Source organism: Papio anubis, chromosome 7 (genome assembly GCF_008728515.1).
Source record: "Papio anubis isolate 15944 chromosome 7, Panubis1.0, whole genome shotgun sequence".
Taxonomy (NCBI): Eukaryota; Metazoa; Chordata; class Mammalia; order Primates; family Cercopithecidae; genus Papio; species Papio anubis.
In genome coordinates this window covers 45,201,897-45,220,108 of record NC_044982.1, presented here as the reverse complement: position 1 = coordinate 45,220,108, position 18,212 = coordinate 45,201,897, and the positions used below count along the sequence as shown (strand labels likewise).

General features: G+C 44.0%; 1 protein-coding gene and 1 non-coding gene across 4 annotated transcripts in view; one reads left to right on the top strand and one right to left on the bottom strand.

Annotated features, from left to right (window-relative positions):
* The window catches only part of LOC100997464, a 29,483-nt gene extending 19,032 nt beyond the window's left edge, over positions 1-10,451 (bottom strand). The window contains exon 1 of one of the 2 annotated variants that reach the window (XR_649794.4): positions 9,399-10,451. This is a non-coding gene — a transcript (uncharacterized LOC100997464). The remainder of the gene's footprint in view (positions 1-9,398) is intronic. The other variant, XR_001904846.3, reaches the window with a different exon arrangement.
* Positions 8,302-18,212, top strand: part of PRKCH (protein kinase C eta) — a 232,817-nt gene continuing 222,906 nt past the window's right edge. Inside the window, exon 1 of one of the 2 annotated variants that reach the window (XM_003901894.5) lies at positions 8,302-9,328. In XM_003901894.5, coding sequence (XP_003901943.2) covers positions 8,966-9,328 — 363 coding nt within the window. In that variant the 5' untranslated portion in view covers positions 8,302-8,965. The remainder of the gene's footprint in view (positions 9,329-18,212) is intronic. The other variant, XM_021941880.2, reaches the window with a different exon arrangement.

The window sequence follows — 18,212 nt, the reverse complement described above, 5'->3', positions numbered from 1 at the left end:
AACCCAGTAAAGGGTAAAGAGAATGATGCTATTACAGCAAAATAGTCATTTTCCTTTCACAGGTTTCTTACACAAGCCATACAGTTTAATAATTTGGTTATGACTTGTAGTTAATAACTACTTGGCTTGTTAATGGACAAGAACCAAATGAGAAACGTTAATGGAACAACCTGACCATTAGCTATATTAATAATAGCTTTAGAGAAAATGATTACTATTTTAAACCATATTCACATGCTTCTATCACTAATCCTTTTTTAAAATGTCAAAGATATTAAGTACTGCATTCAGAATTAAAGAATTTTAAACCATTTTATTTTGAGACAGGGTCTTGCTCTGTTGCCCAGGCTGGAATACATTAGTATAATCATGGTTGGTGATCAGCCTCAACCTCCTAGACTCAACCAATCTGTATTAGTCTGTTCTCATGCTGTTGGTAAAGACATACCTGAGACTGGGCAATTTACAAAAAAAAAAAAAAGAGAGGTTTAATTGGACTCATAGTTCCATGTGGCTGAGGGGGCCTCACGATCATGGTGGAAGGCAAGGAGAAGCAAGTCACATCTTATGTGAATGGCGGCAGGCAAAGAGAGCTTGTGTAGGGAAACTCCCCCTTATATAACCATCAGATCCCTGAGACCCACTCACTATTATGAGAACAGCATGGGAAAGACCTGTCCCCATGATTCAACCACCTCCCACTGGGTCCCTCCTACAACACGTGGGAATTCAAGATAAGATTTGGGTGGGGACACAGCCAAACCACATCACAATCCTTCTGTTTTAGCCTCCTGAGTAGCTGGGACCATAGGCATGCGCCACACCCAGCTAATTTTTAAAATTTCTTGTAGAGTCAGGTTCTTGCAATGTTGCCCCAGCTTACACTATTTTAGTTTGGAAAGATATTTTTGCCTCATTTGGTGACATGCTAGTTTTACGTGTTAGAAGTGGATACAAAGAAATGTTTGCAGTGACTAAATGCAGTTAGATTTGGCTCCCCTAAATAATTATATCTCTTCTTTTTTATTGTGTATGAAGTCTTTTTTATTGTGTATGAAGTTTTTTTTATTGTGTATGAATCTACAAAACTATATTTGGGCTCTTATAAATCTGTTTCTTAATAGAATGGCAGCAAGGTTTTCCAGGGTTCACACAATTGCTAGAAAGGCACTTAGGTAATATAAAGGATTTCAAATGAAAATATTCTAATATGGGTAGATTCAAGTAGGTGAGATGTCAAAAATAAATTAGCCATAGGAGAGATTTGTATTTGTTTTGTTTACATACATAAAATATTTAACCTCACTAGATATTCCTGTTAGAAAACAGTAGCAAAAATGTGTTATAGAGTCGTTGCTCTTGATCACCAGGCTGCCTGGGCAGCTGTCAGTACAAAGTGTTACTAACTTGACTGCTTTTTATGGGAGGATTACTTTTATTTGTGCTTTTCTGTTCTGATCTCAATCCCTAGAATCTGTCTTACTTAAGTGGGCTTTTGAAGCAAATAGTAATCGAAGGCCCTTCTTTTGGTGAAACCTGAGGAAGGGCGAGAAGCTCTGCCTGTCTCCTGGATCTGCCTGTCCTCTTAGGACTCTTCACCTTTGGGCTTCCTTCCCTTTATTCTCTCTCTCATCATGAGCTGTCCATCCACTGACACCCTAACAGACTGCCTGTCAGGACCCTTTGGCTAGCTGAAGTCCTCACTCTCTGATCTCATCCCCCTGTGCCACCCTGCCCTGACTTTGCCTCTGTTTCTTCCTCCAAGTCGTTGAAGATCTTTCCTTTATCCATCATGAAGTCCAGAAACTTCACAGTGATGTTTCTAGTTGTGGGTCTTTCTTTACTCGTTCTTCCCAATACACTGCATCATTTTCACTATGAGAACAGTGTCTTTCTTTCATTCTGAGAAATGTTACTATATCTTTGAAATATCTTACCTTTTCTGCTCTTTTTGTCCCATGAGGAGGACATTGTGGCCCCACTTATTTAGATGTGCCTTTGCATACTCAGAAATGGATATAGACAGGCACTTCTAGGACCGCTGTCCTGCAAACCATTCTCTCCTGCTTGCTGAGAGTCTTAGTCTTCTTCCCCTTTGTACTCAGTGTATAGTAGCGGTAGTTTTCAATCCTACTATCCATTAAAATCATGCTGGGATGGAGCTTAGGCATTTGTTTTTCCAAAAATTGGTCAAATATCAGCTCTACCATATATTAGCTATGTGATCCAATTCAGTTAACCTTTCAACTCTCGGTTTCCTTATTTGTGAAATAGAGATAATGACAACATTTCATTTGGTTGTCATGAGGATCAAATGAATAATGTTTCTAAAGTGCCTTGTTGGCTGGTGGCTGCTCAGGGAATTATAATATAGAAGCCAAGGTAACAACTGAAGTGTACCATGTGCCTGGCAAGGTATCAAATGCCTTATGTGAATTATTTTATCTTCAGAGTCTTTTAAAGTAAGAACATTTATTATTTGTACAATGCTCTAAAAATTGTTTTCATTTACCTGTGTTGCATTCCTTTCTTTATCCTTTGGTATACACATTTTTGTACTTCTCAGCATATTTATATTTCTTATTCTAGTTTTCAAATGTTATTTACTGGAATTTTTTTTTTTTTTTGAGACGGAGTCTTGCTGTGTTGCCCAGGCTGGAGTGCAATGGTGCTATATTGGCTCACTGCAGCTCCTGCCTCCCAGGTTCCAGCTATTTTCCTGCCTCAGCCTCCTGGGTAGCTGGGATTACAGGCACGCACCACCACCCCCGGCTAATTTTTGTATTTTTAGTAGAGATGGGCTTTCAACATGTTGGTCAGGCTGGTCTCAAACTCCTGACCTCTGGTGATCCACCCACCTCAGCCTTCCAAAGTGCTGGGATTACAGGTGTGAGCCACCGTGCCCAGCCTATTTACTGGTTTTTTCTATGTTGTTTATCATATATAATTTTAGTAATTACATAATATTCCATTAAGTTGCTATTCTATAATTTACTCAGCCATTCCACTATGGCTGAACTGGTTCTTCAGGCATAGAACTCATTTTACTTTGAAGCTTCTGATGTACACTGTCAAACTGCCCCTCAAAGCCTGTGCCATTTTATAGTAACATGGGGTCACATTTGACCTGGCTATGCTATTCTCTAAATTATCTAATTCTATTAAATGGAATGGGAGTTGTGTGAAATGTTCCTTAAGAAATCAGAAAAATGGCAGTGATTCAATCAAGCAACCAATCAATTTAAAAAGCATTTTGATAATGTACTAGGAATTATATACAGAGAAGTCTAAAGTTATAGTGTGACTAAGAAAAGAAACAGTAATAGTGATCATGGAATAAAACCCTCTAGTCTATAAAAGGACCTATAATACAGATATATCTGTATTGCAATAGTTACTGTATTATATCACATACAAGCCATTAGTGATTAGCATGGGATGTGTAGAGAGAGGGGACCCCTTGCTTCCCTGTTTTCAGGGTCAGGGCCAGCTCTGGATAGAAGTTGTTACATAAGAGAAGTTGGTATTGGCAGACAGTTCCTTCTTACGGAGACCTTGTACTGTGTGCTGCTTCCTACCTGACCTTATGTCACATAACATAGGCTGGAGACAAGAGTTTTCCTGGAGATTAATTTTGAGATGCTGATAGCAAAGATCCTCATTCTGCTGGGGCTATTAAGCTGGGAATGTAGGAAGTTGGGGCTGTTGATGACCATCTTCCCTGGCTGTATTTAGGGAGCCAGTTGCAGGAAGAGAAAATGAGGAACAGGGAGAGGGGAGCAAAACCAACAGATGATGAGAGGGGGAAGGAAGGAGAGAAAAAGTGTTTGAGCGAGACAGTGAGAGGGTAGCTTGACAATTACCATGGTAGCCTGCATTTTGCCTGTAGTTCTTTTGGGGTTTAAATACTTCACGTCAAATGTGTGACTTCAGTCAGGCAATTTTGGGCAGCAGGCTGAGAGCCACAACATAGGTGTTTCTTTTTAACTAAGGCCCATGCTCTTGCCATGTCTTGGGTGTCATTCCTTCCTGCCACCTCAGAACCCTGTGATCTCTCTCCTCAGTGTTGCTTACCCATTCTAAACAAGCCCTTCTTCTAGTGATTCCATCTTCTTCCTCAGCTCTCACTCTCCTTTCCATTCCAGCCAAACCTCTTGAAAGGGTGTCTACCCTCACTCTCTCACGTCCTTTTCACCTCAACCTACCCCAACAGGCTTCCACTCACAACCCCCTACTGAAACTGTTGAAAGATTACTAAGGACTTGTCCATGCCAACTCCACATGCCATTCTTTTTAAATTTATTTTTATATTTTGTAGAGACAGGGTCTCACTTTGTTGCCCAGGCTGGTCTTGAACTCCTGGGCTCAAGTGGTCCTCTTGCCTCATCCTCCCAAATAGCTGGGACTACAGGCATGAGCCACAGTGGAAAGCCCATGTGGCATTCTTTAGTCCTTGCCTACTTAATCTCTCGACATCATTTGACCTAGCTGACGATTCCTCCCCGCTTGAAAACTTTTTGGTTGGTTTCCATAATACCTGGACACCACATCTTCCTGGCTACTGCTTTTCTCTTACCTCCCTGGCTACTGCTTGTCAACCCGCTTACCTGCTTCTCCTCCACCTATAAATGTTGAAGTTGCTGGAGGGCTCTGTCCTGGGTCCTCTTCTCAAGTTGCATTTTCTTCCTGTCTTCCCATGAAGAGTCTGATCCACTATTCTAGCTTCAGTTACTATCTGTATACCAATGGCTCTCAATTTTGTCTTTAGCTAAGAGACTGCCCCTCTGAGTGTCACAACCACATAACCAATTCCCCACTTCAGATTTCTGCTTAAATGTATCAAGATATATCAAACTTGACAAGTTTTGAATTGAACTCTTTATTCTCCCCTCCTACCCCCAACTCTTTACCTCTGCCCCAATCTCCTCTTGCCATGTTTCTTTCTTTTTTTGAGACAGGATCTCACTCTGTCACCCAGGCTGGAGTGCAGTAGCATGGTCATGGGTCACTACAGCCTCAACCTCCCAGGCTCAAGTGATCCTCCTGCCTCAGCTCCCGAGTAGCTGAGACTACAGGCACCCGCCACCATGTCTGGCTAATTTTTGTATTTTTTTTTTTGTAGAGACGAGGCCTCACTATGTTGCTCAGGCTAGTCTCTAGGCTCAACTGATCCTCCTGCCTTGGCTTCCCCTGCGACCACAGGCACATGCCCTGGCTAATTTTAAAAAGTTTTTTTTTTTTTTTTTTTTTTTTTTGTAGAGATGAGAGTCGCACAGGCTGGTCTCAACCTCCTGGGCTTAAGCCATCCCCCCAGCCTTGTCCTCCCAAAGTGCTGGGATTACAGGCATGAGCTACCGCACCTTGTCTCATGCTGTTTCTTAATTCCCTAATAGCTCCCTAGTCCACACAGTTGCTCAAGCCAGATTCTGCAAGTCATCCTTGATACTGTCCTCTTCCTCATTCCCTTCAATCTGTCATCAAGACCTCTCAGTTCTACTTCTGAAATGCTTCTTGAATTCATCTATTTATCTTCATCTCCATCACTACCACCTGAGTCCTGGCCACCATCTTCTCACCTCTGGACTTTGGCAACAGCTTCATAACTGGTCTCCCCACACTCGTGCTGTTTCTTCCAGTCCACCCCCCAGAGAGATATTTTATTTTACTAAAAAAATATAATGGGACTACAGGCACAAGCCACCACATCCAGCTAATTTTTTAGTTTTTATTTTTTTGTAGAGACAGTCTTGCCATGTTGCCCAGGCTGGTCTTGAACTCCTGGGCTCAAGCAGTACTCCTGCCTTGGCCTCCCAAAGTGTTTGGTTTATAGGTGTGAGCCACCTTGCTTGTCCCTAGAGAGATATTTTAAAACACAAATCCTCATCTTGCCCTGGCTCTGCTTAACAGCCTTCAGAGGCATCCAGTGACCCATAGATAATGTCCAAAGACTTTCCTATGATCTACCAGTCTGGTCAGTGTGACCACCTTTGCAAGCTGATTTCAGCCACATTCCCCTTACCTTCCTCAGCTCCAGCCACATACGGTGCTTTTAGTTCCCAAACAGGCCAACCCACCTGTCTTCTCGGGAGCTCTGAATGAGCTGATCTCTCTGCTATTTGCTTCTTCAAGGAAGCCTTCCCTGATCACCCATCCAGTTGTAATACATCACCTCTTGGCACTGTAGGCTTTTCCTTCACTGCACCCTCCACATACATCCTCTTCTATTTGTTGTTTTTCCTCCTTGTGGGACTATAATCCCCAGGAGGGCAGGCACCATGGCCATCTGACTTACTGCTCTGACACCATTGCCAGTCTTGATAGGTACTGATAGGGTGAAGATGGAGTGTCTGGTGTCCTCATATCCCAGTCCCAGGACAGCTGTGTGGCCACCTACCATTTGGGGACTGTTTTCTTTTTTAAAATTAAAAAAAAAATTAAAGTCAACACCCCATGATTCTATATGGGGACTGTTTTCTTTTAGCCCCAAAGTCCAACAGCAGCAAATCCTTTAGTGTCTCTTAAAGCTAGAGTCCAGCTGTTTGGAGAAAAGGGCGACAGAGTTGACCCACATGGTAGATGTGACATCTTCCCCTGGAGCACTAAAGCCAAACAGGAGCCCCCTGGACGTTTGGGAGCATGCTTCACAAGCCCTGCCTAAAGCTAAGGTGTCATTAGAGTGACGTGTTGCATCCCTGCCTTGTTCTCTAAGGAAGCTTTGGTGTTTTTAAGACAGGCCCTCTCCCCCTTGGCCCATTGTCCTTATTTGTTTTCATTCTGTATAGTGCTGTTATTACTGGTCAGGCCTCCTTGCACTCATGTGAAATCGTTGAGAACCTACTCAATTAGAAAGTTCTGAACAGGGCCTTAGAGGAATGGGGGCTAGAAAGATGAACCTGGGGCCAGGCACGGGCGCTTATGCCTGTAATCTTAACACTTTAGGAGGCGGGGGCTGGAAGATCACTTGAGCCTGGGAGCTGGAGGTTATAGTGAGCCATGATCACACCGCTGTATTCCAGCCTGGATGACAACGCAAAACCCAGTCTCTAAAACATAAAAGAAAGGAGGGAAGGAAGGAAGGAAGGAAGGAATGAAAGAAAGCTGAATCTGTGCCAAGGGAACCAGTATAGCAAGACAGAATGTAATCAAGTATCTTAAGAGTGGCCTAGGCTTGGCTGGGCGCTGTGGCTCACGCCTGTAATCCCAGCACTTTGGGAGGCCGAGGCAGGCGGATCACCTGAGGTTGGCAGTTCAAGACCAGCCTGACCAACATGGAGAAACCCTCTCTCTACTAAAAATACAAAATTAACCGGGCGTGGTGGCAGGTGCCTTTAATCCCAGCTACTAGGGAGGCTGAGGCAGGAGAATCGCTTGAACCTGGGAGGCAGAGGTTGCAGTGAGCCGAGATCGCACCATTGCACTCCAGCCTGGGCAACAAAAGCGAAACTCCGTCTCAACTACAACAGCAACAACAACAACAACAAAAAGTGGCCTAGGCTTTATGGGAAACAAATTGGTTGTGGCTGGCCCTCAGGGAGCAAGCTTTGCGGCATAGCAGAGTAGGCCAAAAGGCCCTCCTCGGAGACAAAATCTGCAGGGGCTACGGGGTGGGAAGCATCAGAACGCCCGCCACTCTGATTGCAAATACAACAACATGGAGTGTTCCTAGAAGAGTCAATTTCTTCCACGTGTGTGTTGGGGACAGCCTGTGTGTGAACATTTTCTGCCCTTGCCTCGCAGGGCTGGGTGGACCAGGAACCACCAGCAGAGGAAAAGACTTATTACCTCTTGGCCATGTCTGTCTCCAGAAGAACCGACTTTTCCTGCTCTTTGTGCAACGAGGCACACCTTCCGAGGAAGGAGGAGAACAGGATTTCCATCATTACTACTGCCTTATTAAAACACACACATACACACAACTGTGTAATTAGCCTCTGCAGGAAAGGCGCACAAACAGGATGCGTTCGAGCTGACCCCGGTATGAGCCATCCCTGTAAAGATTAGGAAAAAGAACCTCCCCGCCGTTCGCCCGCCTCCGGCCAGGGCCTCTTGGGGACGGCCCTACAGGGTCACCAGCCCACCGGGGAGGTTGGGAGAGAGGGGGCGGGCGACTCCTCGCTGCGCGGGTTCCTGGCTGGAGCGCCCTCCTCTGCGTCCTCCCAACCTTCCATCCCTCACCAGGCCAGTCTCCCACGCCTCAGGTGTTTGCTCAGGCCGGGCCACGAACCCCTTCCTTTTTGGCCTGCGCCCGGGGTGGCCCCTAACGCGCAGCGCACGGCCAGACCCAGCCCTACAAAGAGGGCGCGCAGGGCGGTGCAAGCGGGCACTGGACTCCCGGGGGCTTGCGCGGGGATCCACCCATCGCAGGGCCGGGCCGCGGGCCGCGGGCCGCGCGCCACGCCCCCGGGGTCCGGAAGGCGCGGGAGCGGGCGCAGGGGTTCTGTGAACTTGGAACCTGGCGGCGCGAGGTTCTCGCCCGGGATGCGGCGGCGGCGGCAGTTGCTTCCTGGTTTGAAGCTCGCCGAGTGGGGGAGAGCGTGAGCCTTCGGAGGCGGGGGCAGGAGGAGAAGCAGGAGGAGGCGGGGGAAGAGACGCTTGGGGCTGGAGCTCACCGGACGGGTAGCTCCGGCTCTCCGGGGAGAGGAGCTGCCCGGCCCTGGAGAAGGGGCGAGTCCCGCGCGAGCCCCCAGGAAGCGCAGCGCGCTTGGAAGGGACGGTCGGGCCTCCCCGGCCCGCTGAGGGCTCGGCGGCGGGCTCCCCTCCTTTCCACCTCGGGAGGGAGGGAAGGAGGGGAGGAAAAAGTCCCACGGAGGAGGCAGAATGGCCAGTCGAGGGGCGCTTGGGCGCTGCCTTTCCCCAGGGCTGCCTCGACTCCTGCAGCTGCCCCGAGGGCTGGCCTGAGACGGGACTCCGCGTTCTCCCGCTGCGAACCAGCGCGGCCCCCCGGGGCCGGGGCGGCGGCGCCGGCATGTCGTCTGGCACCATGAAGTTCAATGGCTATTTGAGGGTCCGCATCGGTGAGGCGGTGGGGCTACAGCCCACCCGCTGGTCCCTGCGTCACTCGCTCTTCAAGAAGGGCCACCAGCTGCTGGATCCCTATCTGACGGTGAGCGTGGACCAGGTGCGCGTGGGCCAGACCAGCACCAAGCAGAAGACCAACAAACCCACGTACAACGAGGAGTTTTGCGCTAACGTCACCGACGGCGGCCACCTCGAGTTGGCCGTCTTCCACGAGACGCCCCTGGGCTACGACCACTTCGTGGCCAACTGCACCCTGCAGTTCCAGGAGCTGCTGCGCACGACCGGCGCCTCGGACACCTTCGAGGGTTGGGTGAGTAGCGGTGACCCCTTCCCTTTGTGTCCACCCAACTCCCGTTCCCCTTATGTTTTTCAAAACTCACCCGGGTCCCGCTTTCCCATCGCTCTATGGCTGAGGGAATTCCCTCCAGACTTTGGTCCTCGTCCAGGTGGCCGCGGCACTGGTGACGCGACCGCGGTGGGTGTGTGCAGGCGCAGGTGTGTCTCCAGGAAGCCGGCCTGGACACGATCCCCTTTCAGGACGGCGGCTTGGCCTAACGGGAAGTCGGGCAGGGGTCCAGGGCGGTCACCCCTTCCGCCCAGTCTTTGGGTAAGGAGCTCCAACTTTCAGCATTCGAGTGGATACGTAGGAAAGGCAGGGAAGGAGTGATACGAAAGGGACTTGATTTGGGTAAAGTGCTTCAAGCGCTAACTTAGGAGAAAGCCGTGCATTCTCGCGAGTATTATTCATAATGTTTATGGATACATGTTGGTTCAGCCGCTCAGACGTGCACACGTGTTTCGGCTTGCACATCCCAAAGGTACATGAGCTACACTGGCAGGGATCTGAACGCCTGGGTCTGCAGGTTGGCAGTTTTATTATTTAGCAGTTTTCCAAGGAGATGAGATTTACATATACTTGCAAGTAACTCAATCAGTCCGAGGTGGGAGTCCTGAGGTATGGGTTTCTGCGCTGTTGGTCTGAGAAGAGCTGCAAGGACTCCTCAGGAGGTTGTTAACCGCCTTCCCTCCCCACATCACCAGCCTGTGTTCCTGGGTGTTGACGTGTAGCTACCCGCAACTTCCCACTTGCCTCTGCTTTTCACATAGTTCCCATGAGGCAAAATTTCTGCTGTAAATAAATTAAAACTTCTAGAGCACTCTACACGGTGCTAACATGCTTTTACTGCCTAATCCTCACACTGTCTTTGTGATGCAGGTGGTGTCGTTCCCACTTTGAGATGATGGAATGATAATTATAATAAAGTAGTCTGGTTTAGCCAAATGGAGTACGTTATTTGAAGACTCTCAGGAGTTTAATAGTTTAAGTTCTGGAGGGAGTCAGTTTTGAACTCAATATCAGTATTGAAAATCTGTTTGAAATTTACAAGTGGTGAAATCAGGTGGATGGTGATGAAGGCTCATTTAGGTATTTATTTTATACTTTGTGGAATTGGTAATTTTACCGTGTATTTTCTGAAATTAAAGATGGCTTGTGGAGCTATTCCTTTCTTTTAAATAGAAGTACAAAAACCGTAATGACTGTTTAACCTTAATCGTCAAATTATATTGAGTTAATTTCCCTTCAGCCTGATTTACTTTGTGGCATTTAGAAGTGGGGACTAGAGAGGAATTGCTAAAATACAGTTAGATATTTACATTTGTCCTGTGAATTTCTGGATATGAAATAGAAGTGAGTGTAGGCATCCAGATGGAATTGTTGAGTTCTATTATTGTCTGATTAGGAGTTAGGTTGGGCAAAGCTCTAGAGGAGCTCACTAGGTTCTGAAGTATGGTGGTGCAGATTGGCCAATGGCCATGAGAAGCATCTCTTCCTGGAGAGAGCCTAGACTGGTCCTTCTCAATCATCATAATCTACCCACTTGAATCACCCAGGGACCTTTCAAAAATCCCCACTTTTAAAGATTCTAGATAGGAATCTCTGGGCTGTGGGACCCCATCACCCATGCTTTTAGGCTCCCCAGGTGATTCCAGCATGCAGTCAAGGTGGAGAACCTGAGGCCTACATGAAGGCCAAAAGATGAGGACTTCTTGGTGTCATAAATGTAGGAAGATCCAGGTTATCTGACTAGGTGGCATGTACAGAACTGCTTATTGTTCCACTGGATGAATAAAGGATTCAGTGTAAATCAGATTTCAGTATTTATGGTAGTCTGAAATAATTACACTTAGATGTTTAATCCACTGGTGGTGTTTTGGAAAACGTGAGTGTTTGGTTGGCAAGGAGGGTCAGCATTTAAATGACCTTGAAACCAACGGTTTTTCATGCATTTGTATGCATCAGAGGGCAGATTTTTTTTGATGTTTTTTTAAAAAAGATTTTGGGTATTTTGGAACTCTGAGGATATGGTAGGTAGGATAGGCAGAGTGTTGTTTCTTTTCAAGAAAATCTTGTTAAGTAAATATTTGGAAATGTATGGAATGCATGCTTGTTTTTTAAAAAATTATCCTTTATAGGTTCAAAAATGCTTTAAAAAATAGAGATGGGGTCTTGCTCCCTTGTTGACCAGGCTGGTCTTGATCTCCTGGCCTCAAACCGTCCTCCCACTTCACCCTCCCAAAGTGCTGGGATTACAGGTGTGAGCCACTACATCTGGCCAAAAGGTGCTTTTGAAGTTCAGGATTGCAGAAATACTTACTTATCTTTAGTATTTTAAATTGACATGTCTAGTTTATTCAGAGAGTTACATGTGGAATAATTGAATTTACTCCATAATAAATTTATGTGTTGCAAGTGGAACTACAGATTACTGACTTAAAACAAAAACAAAACAAACTCTTGAAGTAGCAGGTTCAAAAAACCCCCAAAAACCTAGGGACTTAGTTTTTGCTAGATCATGAGAAGCTTTTAGCTGTCGATTATGGATGAGAGGATTCAATATGGTTAAGATCTCAATTCTTCCTAAAGTATTCAATAGATTCAATATAATCTCAATCAAAATCTTTCTAAGTTTGTTGTAGAAATTGACAGACTGACTTTAAAATTTATATGGAAATGGAAAGTACTGAGACCAGTCTAAGAATAGTTTTGAAAAAGAACAAGTTGGGGGACTTACACTCTCTGATTTCAAGGCTAACTGTAACATGACCGTAATCAAGATAATGTGGTATTGGAGTAAAGAGAGTCATACAGATCAGTGGAATGAATAGAAGAGAGTCTAGAAATAGATTCACACATATATGATCCACTGATTTCTGATAAAGCTGCCAAGAAGGCAACTCAGTGGGGGAAATGATAATCTTTTCAACTAATGGTGCTTGAACAACTGGATAGCCACATGCAGAAATATGAGCCTTGACGCTTACCTCACATCATACAAAGACATTAATTCAAAATGGATTATAAACCTAAATGTAAGAGTTTAACTGTGAAACTTCTATAAGAAAACAAAATTGTAGTGACCTTGGGTTCAGCAAAAATTTTTTGGATAGCGTACAAAAGGCACCAACTATAAAAAAAAATCAGTAAGTTGGACTTTATCAAAATGAAAAACTGTTGCTTCCCAGAGAATGTTTAAGAAAATGAAAACCCAAGCCACAAATGGGAGAAAATAACTGCAACATGTAAATGAAAGATGTGTAACATGAATATATAAAGGAACTCTAACAGCACAGTAATAATAAGAAAAATACCTAATTTTAAATCCAACAAATGACTTGTAACTTGTCAAATGTTTGAATAGGCACTCACCTTCATGCCAAATAGCACATTAAAAGGTGCTCAAAATCATGAGTCATTAAGGAAATGCAAATTAAAATCAAAATGAGATCTCAATATGCACCCACTAGAAAGGTTAAAATTAGTAAGACTGACCATACCAAGTGTTGGTGAGGAAGTGGAGCACCTGGAACTCTCATATGCTACTGTGAGGAATGTAAAATGGTACAATCATGTTGGAAAATAGTTTGGCAGTTTCTTAAACTATCAAATATATGCCTACCGTATAACTTACTCTTTAGTATTTACTAAAAGAAATGAAACCATTCATACAAAGGCTTGTCCACGAATGTTCATAGCACCTTTATTTGTAATAACCCCCAAACTGGAAACAACTCAAATGTCAACAGATGAATGTTTAAACAATTGTAATTTATTCATACAATGGAATATTACTCAGCAATAAAAAAGATGAACTGTTACACATGTAACAACAGGAATGAATCTCAAAATAATTATGCTGAGTGAAAGAAGCTAGACAAAAAAGTACGATTACATTTATGCAAAATTCTAGAAATGAAAACGAGTTTATAGTGACAGGAAGCAGATCAGTGGGTGCCTAAAAATGGAGAGTGGAGGTGAGGGAGGTGGATTACAGAGGAGGCAGAAACTTTTAGGGGAGATGAATATTTGTATTATTCTGATTGTAGCAGTGGTTTCACAGTTATAAACATATGTCAAAGCTTATTAAATAGTTCACTTTAAGTATGTGCATGTTACTATATGACAGTTATACCTGAATAAAGCTGTGGGGAAAAAAACCAATAAGGACTTATCCATATTTTACTGAAGGTGTTAAGATGCTAGTAAATGACAGAATTTCAGTTGAGCCAAGTCTGACTCTTGAAAACTATATTTCGTCTTTAGTGCAGAAAATATGAGAATAGGAGCGTAGAAAAAACGAAATCACAATAAAACAAATTAGTTTCTAATTTTTGGACACAGTCTGATTTTCTAAATTATCACTGTCAGTTTTTTTTTCTGTTGCTTCTAGAACACGTTTATTTTGCATAATTTCTCTGGCTTCCAAAAACTGAAGAATTGCCTCTATTTAAACCCTATTTTCTTCTTTCGTGTACTTGCTCTTGATTTGCTGACCTTCTAAGTGGGGACCAGCATCTAATGCTTAATGCAGAGTGCTGGGGACATGGGGAGGCAGGAGGAGCTAGAGGCTGCGTCATGGAAAGACCTTGGCGCCCCCTCAGGAAGGAAGGACCGGCTTGGCAGGATCCCAGGCTGTTTTCCTGGTTCAACCCTCTTGAAGACATTGTGTTCTCGGCAGCCTTGGAGGGCCGCTTTCTCTCAATTTCTCAGTGAGGTACCTGTTTTGTAATCAGTCCTGTCAGGTGAAGCAGCCAGGTTACTACTGGACAATCATGGATTATCTTTTCCCTTCCTTCCTGGATCCAGGGGTCTGAATTTATAGCACCAAAATTCTTCCAGATTTTCTATTTTGTGGTTCATTCTGTTTTGTACTTTGTAGTGCAGTTATTCTCATGATTGATTTTTTTCTGAGCCAATTGGAAGGAGTGTCTAACACTGACTGATCAACCCACGGTGTTTAAGGGGAAAAACATATTTTAGAATCTTGAGGGAGTTTTATTTCAGTGTATGTGAATTGTATTGGCTATGTAGCATCTTCATTTTCATTGTAAGAAGAAGTTTGCTGCAGTGGGACCAGCTGCTTCTCATCACAAACAGGTTGTGGCTCAGATATTTTCCCCTTTGGAGAGCATTTTCCTGGCCACATTATTATCTTGTTGTCTTTCGTTGTACTCATTCCTCTCTCAGATCATTTTGTTAATGAATTTGCTTATTATACTTTCCTCCAGATTACAAATGGCTTGAGAGCAGGGACCCACCTCTCTTATTCACTGTCCTAACCCTGGGACAATGTCTCATACACAGTAAACATTAAATATTTGTTAAACCAAATTTTATGTGATTGGGGGACAAGTAAAGTATAAGTACTTTGGGAGCATCTTGCCATCTTTCTAAAAGAAATAAATGAAAATAGTTGAGGAGTGACTGGATGAACGGTATTCCTCTATTAAATCTATCAGTGGCATACCAATATGTGCTTGAAAGACTGGGCCTAACTGCTGAGTTCTTTGAATATGGTAATGAATTGAAAACCTTGTGTATGGAAAATTCCCTGCTCTTACGTCATTTTAAAAGACTATGATTTTAAAACTTGTAATACGTTATAACGTTTTTCACTTGTAATTTTCACGCCCAAAATGTTAAAGTCAGGGCAGAAGCAAAGACATCAACATTTAAAAGCTTGTGCCTCAGCCTTGGAGAGGAATGAGGTTGGTGGGTGGAACGTGAATCATTTTATCTTATGCAACTCTTAGTGAAGTTTTGGTATGTAGCAAGTGTTTAGAATGGTGATTAGTGGTGATGGTAAAAGTGTGCTGCATTTTTATGAGAAGAGTAGCATTTGTGTAGAATAATAGAGGTGCCTGGGATTTTTGATAGTCCTTTTTTATTTAATAAAGCAACTGGGGCCAGGTGCTATGGCTCGCATCTGTAATCCCAGCACTTTGAGAGGCCAAGGCAATAGGATCCCTTGGGCCCAGGAGTTTGAGACCAGCCTAGGTAAAATAGTGAGACCCCATCTCTACAAAAAAATAAAATTAGCTAGGCACGGTAGCACATGCCTGTAGTCCCAGCTACTTGGGAAGCTGAGGTGGGAGGATCACTTGAGCCTGGGAGGTTGAGGGTGCAATGAGCCATGATCATGTCACTGCACTCTAGCTTAAATGACAGAGCAAAACCCTGTCTCAAAAAAAAAAAAAAAAAGCTGAAAAAACAGTCAACTAGATTGTGTTCTCCTTTTGTGTTGACTTCTTAGCTCCACTTTAGTAGAATGTGATAAAAATGAGGCCTAAGTGGAAACTCAATCCCTGTCCATTGTTTTTCACTCTTATCATTACTCTATCCAAAATAGTCTTTCTCAGTTGCCAAACCAACAGTCATTTCTTTACTTAAAATTCCTCTGTGGTTCTCCACTGCTCTTAGATAAAGTCCAGAGTATTTTTTGTTTGTTTGTTTGTTTTTTGTTTTTGTTTTTTGTTTTTGAGACGAATCTCTCTCTGTTGCCCAGGCTGGAGTGTGGTGGCACAATCTCGGCTCACTTCAACTTCTGCCTCCCAGGTTCAAGCGATTCTCCTGCCTCAGCCTCTCAGTAGCTGGGATTACAGGCATGCACCACTGCACCTGGTTAATTTTTATATTTTTGGTAGAGACAGGGTTTTGCCATGTTGGATAGGCTGGTCTCGAACTCCTGACTTCAGGTTATCTGCCCGCCTCAGCCTCCCAAAGTACTGGGATACAGGCATGAGCCACCACGCCCAGCCAAAGTCCAGAGTCTTTAAGTGGTATAGGATGTTCTCCATGATCTGTCTCCTGTTTTCCTCTTGAGCCTTTTCTCTTACATTTCCCCAAATTACCATGAGCATCTTTCAGTTCCTCAAAAGGAGGAACTCTTTGCTTTGCTAATTCTTACTTGTGCTTCAGGTCTCATTGTGGACATTAATTACCCAGACAACTGTCCCTGATGTGCCAGTCTGGGTTTGGTCCTCCTCCTAGTGTTCCCTCAGTATCCTGAGATCTCCTTTGCCGCTGTCTCCTCCAACCTGAAAGAACGGACGTATGAATGGATTGGCCTCTAATGGAAGCGCGTGACACTGGTCACAGGGAGTTCGGGGTGTAGTCGTTTGAGTGATTGACTAAGATTCATCTGCTTGGCTCTTGTGGTACTGACTCTGACAGACTATTACATGTTTCTATTTGAAATGCCAAGCCCTAGGTGAGCATCCAGCCACCACTGAGCATGTACAAAGTACCAGGCATTGTGCTCTATCCTGTAAAGTCAAGTGGACGGGACACACATGACCCATTCTTTCATAGGTCTTGTAATTCCAAGAGCGAGGGAGATTGGGGTAAAAAACAAACAAAAGCAACTAGTGAATTACAGAAGTACTTACAGGCAGGTAAGCCCCTGGTTTGGGGAGGTGGGGAACATCTTCCTGGAGGAAAAACAAAGAGCTGGCTTTTAAGGACCCAGCATAGAGAGCCACAGCCTGCTTCAGTTAAATGACTGTAAACAGTCTGCTCAAAAGAAGAAAAGGAACTTCTGACCTGAGAATGTTTTCCAGAGGGACATCTCAGATGCCCTTTTGGAAGGTAAATGTTCCTGACCCACAGAAATGTTTCCATCTTTGGGAAGTTTGGGAGGGAACTGTTTCCATGCTTGTGAACAGATGACCTGCAAAACAACTTTTGACTCCGCAAAGGCAGAAAGTGGGAACACTATATTTGAACGATCACATACCTTAAGTTTTGTATAGATCATAAAATAATCATAGACGTTGAAGCAGGATCATCATCTAATTTGGAACAACAAAAAAAGCCTGATAGCCCTTAGACCTGCAGACAGCCTGTAGGTATATTCATTTGGCACAGATGTTTTTAACATTGAAACTGAAGGCATTTAGTGCTATGGTGCTCCAGTTTGCCACAGACCCCACCACTCCCTGTTATGAAGCCAGCTCTCTTGACTCATTACTTGCTTGGACCTGGGACATTTTTAATTTTGTGACACTATAGCTCAAGCCTTTGTTTTCAGAATGTGGGAACCAAAGTTCTAGCCAAAGCATTACCGTTGCCCTAACAGGGGTGTCCAGTCTTTTGGCTTCCCTGGGCCACGTTGGAAGAAGAATTGTTTTGGGCCACACCTAAAATATGCTAACACTAACGATAGCTGATGAGCTAAAAAAAAAAAAAAATCCTCAAAAAAGTCTCATAATGTTTTAAGAAAGTTTACGAATCTGTGTTAGGCTGTGTTCAAAGCTGTTCTGAGCTGCATGCATTGCAGCCCATGGGCTGTGGGTTGAACAAGCTTGCCCTAGCTCACGAGAAGTGTCATATACATACATTTAATATGTGTTAATATCTATCTAATCTATATCTACAAAATATAGATATGCTTACTTAGATTTATTTAGATATGGAATATTTATTAATTTATAAAATACATTAGATGTATATTTACTTAGATTTTTCTTACATAAATATTTGTGCCCTAGTATTTCAGAGAAAGCTAGCTTACTAGTAAATATATGGGGAGTTAACTTTTACCGCAAATTACTATTGTGTTAACTATACAATTTAAAAAGAAAGCAAACTGCCAGGCTGGTGTGATGGTGTGCATCTGTGTCCCGTCTACTGGGGAGGCTGAGGCAGGAGGATTGCTTGAGCCTAGGAGTTCAAGGCTGCAGTGAGAGCTATAATCGAGCTGCTGCTCTTCAGCCTGGGCAACAGAGTGAGACCTTGTCTCAAAAAAAGGAAAAAAAACAACAAAAAACCCCTCTTTTTACTTCAGTATGCAACTCCCAGCAATATGGGAATGCTGTACTTTAATGGGAGTCAGGAGAACTGGGTTCAAGCTGTG